At 46.4% G+C, this 11,090-nt stretch overlaps 1 protein-coding gene across 3 annotated transcripts; it reads right to left on the bottom strand.

Annotated features, from left to right (window-relative positions):
• Positions 1 to 605: 605 nt before the first annotated feature.
• On the bottom strand, positions 606 to 6,994 carry LOC127235677 (GTPase IMAP family member 3). 3 transcript variants are annotated; one of them, XM_051203035.1, is made up of 4 exons: positions 6,798 to 6,994; positions 3,512 to 3,643; positions 2,532 to 3,412; positions 606 to 2,000 (listed from the first exon to the last, which is right to left on the bottom strand). In XM_051203035.1, the coding sequence occupies exons 3-4, from the start codon at positions 2,572 to 2,574 to the stop codon at positions 1,126 to 1,128; spliced, it is 918 nt and encodes a 305-aa protein (XP_051058992.1). In that variant the 5' UTR covers positions 2,575 to 3,412; positions 3,512 to 3,643; positions 6,798 to 6,994; the 3' UTR covers positions 606 to 1,125. The 3 variants fall into 3 exon arrangements, with proteins under 3 accessions (XP_051058992.1, XP_051058994.1, XP_051058993.1); XM_051203037.1 differs by having other exon boundaries at positions 2,532 to 2,583; XM_051203036.1 differs by lacking the exon at positions 6,798 to 6,994 and adding an exon at positions 4,230 to 4,360.
• Between the last annotated feature and the right edge of the window lie 4,096 nt (positions 6,995 to 11,090).

The following is an 11,090-nucleotide window of genomic DNA, read 5'->3' as shown; positions in this document are numbered from 1 at the left end:
AATAAGAGTGTTTCTAATTTAAATTTTAAAAATGTATAAAAAAACAAAATCGTCTTTCCAAAACCAGTGTTACGTATGATAAATTTACAAACTTTAAATGTTATTTTTAAAATTGATAGAAATAAAGGCAATATGAAGACTTCATTATTTAAAATGTTTTTAGATGTTTGTAAAGAGATTTGAAATTCAAATCACTTACACAATGGGGAGGTTATTGGCCAACATATTGACAATATAGAAACCAGGCAGCTTTAGAGCCGGACCCTAGGGGAGCTCGGTTTCCTCCATCTCATCAATGTTCAGAGCAAGGGTTTGTCTCTTCCTGTGGCTTTCCCTGCCTTTCCTCCCCCCCACCCCCGAGACCTTTAGTCACTTTTCATTGGTTGGCATGGGCTGCAAGCTCTCTTCTGAATCCATCAGTAGAGAATGGGAAAGTTTCTACCAGAACTGGGGATAGAAGCCGGTACTAAACCAGAATGCTTTCCTTCTTTTTTAAAATTAATTTATTTTTTTAAATTCTTCTCTCATAATTACATGCCAACCGCAGTTTCCTGTCCCTCCCCTCCCCGTATTGTCTGTCCCCCCCACACCTTCCCTCTACTCTAGATCCACCCTCCCGCCTCCCTCAGAAAAGAGCAGGCCTCCTAGGGGCATCAACCAAACACTGCATAACAAGCTGAAATAAGACAAGACACATACTATCCTATTAAGGCTGGATGAGGTAACCCAGTAGGTAAAAGAGTCAGAGACAGCCCCCCCACCCCCACTGTTAGGGGTCCCACAGAACACCAAACTACTGGGCCATAACATACATGCAGGGAACCTAGGTCAGACCCCTACTGGCTCCCTGATCTCTGTGAGCCCCCATGAATCCTGGTCAGTTGATTATGTGGGCTATGTTCTCTCTGTTGGTGTCCCTGACCCCTCTGGTTCCTCTGATCCTTCCTGCTCCTACTCTGCAGGCTCCCTGAGCTCTGCATAATCCAAACCAGAATCCTAAAGGGGAAACAGAAGAGGCTCAGAGCCGCAGTGCCTCACAGAACAAGAGAGTGGTTTTCTGAAGGTGATGTTTATGGCAAAGCATCCTGACATGACACTTTAGAAATATCTATGAAGTACAGAGCATCAAACATTAAAAATTATGAGCAAAATAATAACAAGGAAGATTAGTATTGACAATGCAAAAGCAGCACAGGTCCAAAAGTGTGCAGCCATACACTCTGAGCCCCTGAGAAGCACCTTGAGGGCCCAGCTGCCCTCCTGCTCCTCCAGCTCCCGCCTCTGCCTCTCTACCTCCTGCCTCACTTTGACCAGGTAGCACCTGTAGGCTTCCTGGCGCTCAATGTTGCCACCACTAAGGAACTCCTGGGCATGAAAGAAGAGGTCATTGCTGTGGAAGGAGCCCTCACACTCCTGCTCCAGCCCCCTCACCAGGGCCATGAGCTCTGCCAGCTGTCCCTGCTGCTCTTCCCCAGAGGCCCTGTTATTAAAGGCACAGTACCTCCTCCCACACTCCTGGACCAGGCTGCGCAGGCTGTGGTTGTCAGTGTGGGTCACAAACTCATCCAAGGTCTCATTGGCCAGGTCTTCCTTGTGTGTGAAGAGGATGATCATGTGCCTCATGACTCCCGCCCCGAAGATCTCCTTCACCCTCCTCACGGCTGTGGTGTCCTGGGCTGTGAAGCGTCCCAGCTGGGTCACCAACAGCAGTACATGGGGGCCTGGGGCACACAGCAGGTAGCAGTCTCCAATGTCCTTGTCTTGGTTCTGGGCCTTTGACTCAAAGATGGGAGGCGTGTCCACCACTAGGAAGCTCCTTCCCTTCCATGTGCCCACCTCTGCCTGGCTGGTCCTGGTCACTGACTGGGCTCCGAGCCTGGACTCGAATGCTTGTCGGCAGAGGATGCTGTTCCCTGTGGCGCTTTTCCCGCAGCCAGATTTGCCCACCAGGAGGATCCTCAGTGGTGGTGACCCTGGGATGCAGCCATCTTTCTTTCTGTCTTTGGGAGTAAGGGAGGCTCAGGTGTAAGAAATATTTATGAAGAGGAGGATTAAAACTGACAGGAATTGGTGCAAACCAATTAGGATTCACCCCTCTGCTTTAATCACCACACAACTGCCAGGGTTGTGGGATAAAGTGCCCCGATGGTCAGAGCCCAAGGCATCTTTTCCCTGGGGATTCATCGATCCAATTTTTCCATTCTCCCAGAACCTACTTTCTGTCCAAGTCTGAAGTGGTAAGTCAATGTAGAATGCTCAGGTAGTCTCGGGCAGGCCATTCTGTCCATCTATCTCTTTATCTTCATCTCCTCCCACCCTCCCTGGCCTCTGTTTTACACAATGGAAGGTTATTATCTTGCAGAACTTGCCCTTGCTTTGGAGACTCTGACAGTTAATGGCCTAATATATTCAATTATCTGGTGGTACATTTGCCTTACTGTAGGTGCCTGGAGGGAAGTTTGTCCCTTTCTAGGCACTGAGCAGTGGTCCTTGACTGGTGAAAAGAGTCCCACCCACAGTAGTCTTCTTACCTGTGGGGAAGATACCTTTCACACCTGTCTGAAGGATTTCCATTTTTTGTTTCTAGAAGGGAAAATATACAAAGAGTTGGATTTGAATATAACATGCAACACCAAACACAGCATCTTGTAGAAAGGAACACTAAGCCTAAGAGAAAGAGCTGCTGGAGTCACACATACATACTTCAGATAGTTCTAAATGACCCAAAGAAGAAAGACCCTGAGTACATGTAATGTGATCACATGGACACTGCCACCAATTCCTTCAGCCCACAGGCAGAATGAAAGTGGGCTGTGTACCCACAAGAACAGTTAACTAAGCGGGTCAGTTATTTCCTACTGAATGGCTGTCTGAGGTTCTTTGGGAACCTAGTACTAGAGGATGCTCCCAACCCCCAGCATCACCAAGAGACACAATTCTTTCCTTGTTTTCTGGCAATGGTCCCTCCTGCTCTGCCTGGGGCTTAGCTGGGTCCAGACCACAGGACTTGCTCTGCCCAAACTGGGAAAGCTCTGGGCAAACCAGGACCAGCTGCTCACCCAGGAGTAAGGGTCTGTTGCAGGACCAGTTTGGGGAGTGGTTGGATGTACCTGGGAAGCAGAGGGAAAGAAAGCCTAAGTCCTGAGGGGACATAGTCAATGTGCTGTGCTCCTGAGCTCACAGCATCCCTGTTTCCATCTCAGTCCTGGATTGCAGACACCTTGAGAGTATCTCTCTTCCAGGGGCCTTTCTTTCCTTATGCCCTGTTTCTCACAGCCTTTCTTTTGATCCTTGTCCTGCCCACTCTACCCACCAATTACTTCCCAGTTTCCTTACTGGAAGATAGCTAGCTGCACAGACCTTCAAAGGCAATGCATGGCCCAGGAGCAGGCCTTGTATTAGTCAGGGTTCTCTAGAGGAGCAGAAATGATAAAACATATACATATTAGACACATATATTCTACTGTGTGTGGGGGGGGAGAGAAGAAGGGAACTTATTAGAATAGCTTACAGGCTATAGTCCAGCTAGTCCAACAATAACTGTCTACCAGTGGAAAGTCCAAGAATCTAATAGTTCTTCAGTCTTGAGGCTGAATTTCTCAGTTGGTCTTCAGTATACACTGGAATCCAGAAGAAGCAGGCTCTAATGCCAAAGAAAGAATAGATTTGTTAGTTGAGGACAGGTCTAACAGGCAAAGAGAATGTTTCCTCCTTCCATGTCCTTTATACAGGACATGCCAGCAGAAAGCATAGCCCAGATTAAAGGTGATCTTTCCACCTCAAAGATCCAGATTAGATATAAATTAAAGAATTTAATTAAGAAAAAAATCCCTCACATGTGTGCCCAGCAATTTGGATTTTATTTAATTCCACATGTAGTCAAGTTGACAACCAAGACTAATCAACATAGGCCTCAAAATGAATGTCTAATTACAGAATCTCAGGGTCTCTGGTGAGTCAAAACACTTTTTGGGAACAAACCACTTGAGCACTTGTGAACAAATGGATTTCCTAGATGCTCCTCTACATATGAAACTGTCCAGAAAGCAACTTAGCAAAAAACACAAATTAATAAACAAATATTGGAGTCCTTAAGTTTTGATACCAAATGTCACCACCCAGCATTTGTCCCAGTAACTTCTTTGTCTTTTCACACTGGAGATGCTTTTAGCTCCAGAAGACAAGCTGTGGTGACTCTGTGTCTGTCCTTATGATTACATCACACTTACCCATTTCTTGGATCTTTTTCCTTTGGGTCAGTAACTCCCTGTCTCTTAGACTCTGCTCTGTAACCAGTCCCACAGAAACCAAACTAATCTGGTCCACACAGATGCCCAGAACATTCACAATTCTCACAAAAATTGCTGGCTATCTCAGGCTTGGGCTTTCACGTGGAGACCTGGTCCTGAGGACAGTCTGTCTCCTGCCCTCTGGGCCACCAGTTTGATCGCATAGAAATGGAGTGCCACCACAGGAACTGTATGCACTTCACAGTACAGCAGTGTCTGGTAGTTCGAGACTGGGTAAGAGGCTGCAGAAAGCAGTGGAGGGAGAGGGTGTCCATGTTTCTGGAGGCCCCTGCTGCTTTACCCTCCTGTGAGGAGACCAGGACTCTGGAGGATAGGCGGAACCAGGCTGCACAGCACTGCATGGAAGAGCAAGGGAAACACCATCGCAGCTTCCCAGGCAGTGTGCCCCCAACTTACGCTGATAGGGCCAGCTCTCCCTCCATACTGTCTTTTGTTCCTAGAGACAAATGGTCTCTCAGGCAGGACTACTCACAGGATGCCTTTGGCCAAGCAACAGGTGGCAGGCCATTCCCCCAAAGTGAGTGCCTTAAACTGCTGCTATCTCAGGATCCAGCCTGGTCAGAAAGAGGGATGAAAGCAAGGCTGGGGGCATCGGGGCTTTCTCATTTCTCAAGCCTTCTTTAGGTTTGAGAATGTCTCAAATGTTTAGACATTTCCCTCTCCTGTGCTTTCTCTAGTTGGAACCCACACACTCCCAGTAAAATGATTGTCACATTTTCTGTTTCCAGGTTGCACCCCTTTTGCATCCTGTCCCCTTTGGGGTATCTTATTTTAGCCACCACCCTCTTGGGACAGCACTGTGTCCTCTTCCAGCCCACTGGGAGTCAATCATCAACCAGCCCCACCCACCTCACAGCCATCAATTCTTCCACTCATTTTAAAGTATTCAGTGGAAGGATCGGTGGGTGTGCATCAGGTATTTCCTGCCCCTGGTTGGACCTCAGGGCTAGAAAAAGTGAAAGAGCTTCCTCATTCCACTCCTAGGTTGTACAGCCCGTTGTTGTGCAGGATTGGAAGAGACTGGAGGAGAAAGCCAGTGCAGGACATGCACAGAAACAATCGTGAAGTGGTCTTAAGCCCTTCATGGTCTTGAGTAGATTATCTTAGTCTCATCTGACAAAAGTAATTATACCATTCTTTCCCTTATCCTTTACCATAGTATCTTAAACACAAATGGTCCCTGGTCAAAAAAAAAACATGACATGCTGCCATGAAGATAAACTACTATGTCATGGGGGTCATTTCCAGCAACAGTCTTTACTGCTTATAACTTCATTCTGTTTGCTTTGGCCGGTTTTTTTTAAAATGTATTACTTTATCCAAAACACAAAAAAGCAAATGTGTTGTGAACAGATCAACCCGAGTGGTACCCTGACATCCATTTCCATCTTTAAAATGAAAGCAATTTCCCTCCTGTCCAGCACTGTGAATAGACACAGAAAAGTAATGGGAAAGAAATAAGATTAAAACTCTAGGGGATAGGGAGTTGGGAGAGCCAGCCCAGCTGATTGGTGAGTACTGGATTTAGTGAGACCTTGTTTCAATAGATACTACAGAAAGACTGAGGAGTAGAGTTTGTATTCTCAGAACCCACAGAGGAGATGAGTGTAATTGGGTTCATCTATAGCCCTGGCACTGGAGGAATGGGGTGGCATAGAGGCAGGCAAATCCCTGGGGCTCATCTAGATCCCACTAGCCAATCTAGCCAGTCAGCGAGTGCAGCCGACCAAGTGAGTCTGTGCCAAAAATTCAGGTAGAGAGTGATTGATGGAGGAAGATATGAGATGCCCCCTTGCTCTCTTGTGGTGAGGACCCAAGGCTATGGAGCAGAAGCCTCAGGACAGTTCTTACCCATGGATGGGCTTCTGAATCTGACTGGCTGAAGTAAATGGTCCTAAGGGAGGCTGGGGTTCCTTCTGGATGATGGGTAGTGTGGGAACTTGAAATCACTCATGAGGCCAGTGCTCCATCTTCATGCCCCAACACTAATTTCTCAGGCCACAGGAAGTATGGATACCCCACCCTGAAGAATGGCCTCCCTCCCGCTGGCTCCTCTCTAGCCTCCAGACACTGAACACAGCCTGGCTGGGCAGTGTGGGGGGGGTTACTTTAGAAAGTTTGCTGATTCCTCTCCCTCCTTGGAAATTCCTGGCAGGAAACAGAATCTCTAAGAGTCCCCCTCCCCTGAGTTCTGAGTTGGTTATTAGACTTGTCAGGTTGTCACTGATGTTCCACAGTCAGGCTAGCAGCCTCGGAGAGAATCCTTGGGACACAAGAAGCTATGACCTCTACAACTCTTCCTAAATACAGAGATCAAGGGTCCTGCCCTTCAAGTTGATACTAATTGTTACTAGTACATTCAAGGGTGAAAAGTGAAAAGGAGCACGCTCTCTCTCTCCTCTCTCTCTCTCTCTCTCTCTCTCTCTCTCTCTCACACACACACACACACACACACACACACGCGCGCGCGCGCACACACACCGTTACCTGGTGGACGCTGGTGGAGGATCTTTCAACTCAAGGTCTACATGCACTGTGGAGCACCTTCCTGTCCTAGGCAGCCTCTTACATTGGTTTTTAATCTCTTCATGAAAATAAGAGTTACAAGATGAGAAAAACAGCTCACAAAAGCAGTCTGCCAGGGGCTAGAAGATGGTGTCCCTGGGGACACAGAAAAGAGCGATGTGTACGGGTTCCTCGGCAAAGCAGTGCTCAGAGGACGACTGAAGAGGGCAGCCAGAGGAAGACGTTGTTTCCTTTTTAAAAAATAAAAACCAGTTCGCTTTCCTGCCCCACCCTCACTGCTCAAACTACTGAGATGATTTTGTGAAGAACACGTTCTCTAAAGGACTAAGAGAACAGAGAAGCCTCGAGGCACAGCACCCCAACCCTCTAGCTTCTCCGCTCTGGGCCAGGCAGACAGCTTGCATCTCCCTGCCCCCACTATTCCAGTCTGCCCTTCAGTGGAGACTAAAGTGGCTCTCCAGGGCTCACTGGGTAAACCAACAGGCACCATGCTTGAGCCAGGCGATGGGGAGAATGTGGAAGGTCAAGGCTTAGATTTTCTCACCTGGGCAGGTCTCACCTCCATAGAACCACAGAGCTAGCTACCCAAGCAGTAGTCCACCATACTCCAAAATCTCTATAGCTCATTTCGGTCAGTTAGTAGCTAGCTCTACCCTCTGATTCTAAGCAAACTTCATTGTTAGTCTCAAGGAGTGTCAGAGTGAGATCAAAATAACCCACAACAAACTGCAGAACATCTTCTAGTCTCTTATTTGTGTCAATCCACAAAGATCAGCTCTAAAATAGAAATAATATGCATGGGTTTATCATGAACACGTTCCTCTGAATGTATTTTATAAATACTTCGTAGAAGTAGAGAAAGCTTTGAAGGTGTTGGAGCTTCCACTGGACCTCCACAGAGGAGGTAAGTTCAGCAGCCTTCCAACACCTGCAGGCTAATCCTTATGTGTCTGAGCCACAGAGAGAAGTCCATGGACCTTGAGCCACAGCTGTCTGTACATCAGTTAAAAGGCAACCTAAAGGAAACACGATGATGCTGTCTCTAGTCCAGGCTTTCGCTGCTCTCTGGGCACACAGGAAATGACATCTATTTGGGGCAGATGAATGGATGCCTTTCCTAGAGCATGTTCAAGTTCAGAGCTGGGTTCCTCCCCCTATTAAATTACAGGTATTTTCCAATTGGTTCCTGAAAGTCCTGTGTTTTATAGGTGTAAATATTATCTACCCCAGGTCGTGCCCACCCAGCTCCCTTTCTTCCTTGCAGTCAGAGCCTGTGGCTGTTTCGAACTCTTACTTGGTCAATGTTCACTGTAGAATTCTGGTGCCGGCCTTCAAAGCAAAGGTATATATTCTGCTGCGAAGGGGCTGTCTGCAATGTGCAACAGAAACCAGGCCCCTGCATCCAATGAGGAAAATCAGCACAAATTACTTCTATGAGAGCCTGGAGCTCAAAACTGTAACTCTATGACACGGAAGCAGCTCTTCCCCCAACCACGCTGTTGTGGCTGTTGTGGCAAGTTTAATATAAGAGATTTCTAGACAAATCCCAAGAGAACATGCCTGTGAAATAATTAAGAAAAAATAGGACTTAAGAGATGCTGTAGTGGTCAAGAATACTTGCTGACCTTCAGCAAGTATATAGGACCCGGGGGCAGTCCCAGAAACTCCAATACCTACTGCTAGTGTCCTGTACCTGCACACATTTCAGACATACACACACACACACACAGAGAGAGAGAGAGAGAGAGAGAGAGAGAGAGAGGGACAGAGAGAGAGAGAGAGATGCACAGAGGCAGGTAGGGAGAAAGGGGGAGAGAGAGAGAGAAAATTTAAAAAAATGAGCAGTATAGTGAAGGAATTAAAGAATTGGAAACTACTTTGTTACTGTTGTCCATGTCTTGCAAACACTGCCCTCTGCTGGTTAGCTCTTGAGTTTGCTGTGTTGCTTTTTGCCTAGTCTGAAAATGTTGAACAATGTTTTGGGCTTTTTTTTTTTGGTCTGTTTGGTTTTGGTGTGTGTGAGTGTGTGTGTGTGTGTGTAAGTGCACACATGGTCATTTGTGTGCTTCTGAGTGAACACAGGGAGGCCAGAAGAAAGCTGACTGAAGGCATCTTCTATACTGTTCCACCCTTTGCCCTTGAGACAGGGTCTTTTACTGAATTGTTCTCTGTTAGCCTGGCTGCCAGGAGCTCCAGGATCTGCCAGTCTCTGCTGCCTGGTGCTGGCATTACAGGCACAAGCAGTCTCACCAGATTTTTATTTAGGTGCTGAGGATTTGAACTCAGGTCCCCACGTTTGCACAGCAACTGCTCTTACCCACTGAGAGCTAATACTTATCTCCCAAGCCCCAACAAATGTTTTCTTCATGACTTGTTATTCTAGAGAGTCCTTCTTTCTCATTCCTTGTTTAAAAACCTATTACTGTGCCTACACAAGAATCCAAACAGGAATGCCTGTCAGTTTTGTTCACAATGTACAAATGCAGAAGCCACACAGATACATTCTAGTAGGTGGATGGATGCTGGATAAAGGGACACATCTAGATAATAGAACTAAAAGGAAATGAGTTATTCAGATGCACAGAGCCCCAGAGGAAGCCTATATCCATGCTGATCAGGGCCCACAGAATGTAAAACACCTCGAGTGACCCCTGGTGTAAAGTTGTAGACTTTAGTTAATAAAACACATGAATACAATTTTATTGACAGCAACAATGCTACACTAATGCAACGTTGCTGACAGGAGAAACTGGAGGCCAAGGTGAGGAGGTCATAGTGCCTTTCTACTTTCTCCTCACATTTTCTGTAAATCCAAACTGTTGCAGCTGGAGAGATGGCTCTGCAGTTAAAAGCACTGGCTGCTCTTTCAGAAAAATCTGGATTCAATTCCCAGCACCCTTATGGCTGCTCACAACCATCTGGAACTCTAGTCACAGTGCCCTCTTCTGGCCTCTGAGAGCACTGCATGCACGTGGCACACAGACATACATGTAGACAATACCATCCATACACATTAAAAAAGAAAAACAAAATATAGGCTTAAAAAGAATATTTGTAAAAACTGACTTTTAATAAAGTCAATTAAAAGAGATGAGTTAGGGCAAGAAGGCAAGGAGCAGGGTAAAGGAGATGAAATGGTGAGAACGTGGAGTTGAGAAGGGATGAGAATGAGAGAGAAGAGGAAAATAAAGACAGGAGAGTGGGATGACAACAGTTGCCATTTGCATGTGACAAGATAAGCAAGCTGCCACCAGCTGACCATGCTCTAGGTGATGGGAAAGGTGGAGAGAGCTCTCATAAAAAGGTTTAATAATTTACGTGTATATGTGCCTTAATTGGGGTTTCTATTGCTGTGATCATGGCAACTCTTACAAAGGAAAGCATTTAGTTGGGCTGGCTTACAGTTTGGAGGTTCAGTCCATTATCACCATGGAGGGACGTGGAGGCATACAGGTAGACATGGCGGCATAGAGGTAGACATGGTGTTGAAGAGGTAGCTGAGAAGTCTACATCTTGACCCAAAGGCAAGAGGAAGTGGTCGGCCTCGTGGAGTATGGCTTGAACACATATGAGACTTCAAAGCCCAGCTCCATGGCGTCACATTTCCTCCAGCAAGGCCACACCTACTCCAACAAGGCCATGCCTCCTAAAAGTGTCACTCCTTTGGGGGACATTTTCTTTCAAACCACCACAATGTACATCTGTGAGCGTATGTGTATGTGACTAAAGGTGACAGAGGAAGCCAGAGGAAGGCACCAGATCACCTGGAGCTGGACTTGCAGGATGTTGTGAGCTGATCTGGAGTTTCCTCAGGAAGAGCAGAAAGCACTCTTAACCAAGCAGCCATCTCTCCAGCTCCATTCATTAGTCGTAAATGACCATGAAGGCCTGATTCTAACACGAGACACTGATGCTTCTTCCCATTGCTGCCCACTGTGGCTTATGTCAAAGGAAAGGCTTTTATCCCACCATGACTTGCCTAACGCTGTGCTCTTCACCTGGTTACATGGGTTTGTTGCTTGCAAAAGCTGCCTCTAGCTTCTCTGATCTCCTGTTTAATTCATAGGCAGAAGATAACAGATCATATATGAATAGGTTAGATGTATAATGAGAGATACATTTCATGGAAATAAATGTAGCATACATAGCAACAGGCAAGTGGGCCTTTGATGTTTCGAAGCCTTAGATTGTGTGCACAGTATTATTTAATAATTTACCTACTAATCAAAATGTTTAGCTCCTATACTAATGATG

Source organism: Phodopus roborovskii, unplaced genomic scaffold, assembly GCF_943737965.1.
Source record: "Phodopus roborovskii unplaced genomic scaffold, PHOROB, whole genome shotgun sequence".
NCBI classification, from domain to species: domain Eukaryota; kingdom Metazoa; phylum Chordata; class Mammalia; order Rodentia; family Cricetidae; genus Phodopus; species Phodopus roborovskii.
Note: the sequence above shows the minus strand (reverse complement) of the source record. Positions and strands in the feature narration are given on the sequence as shown.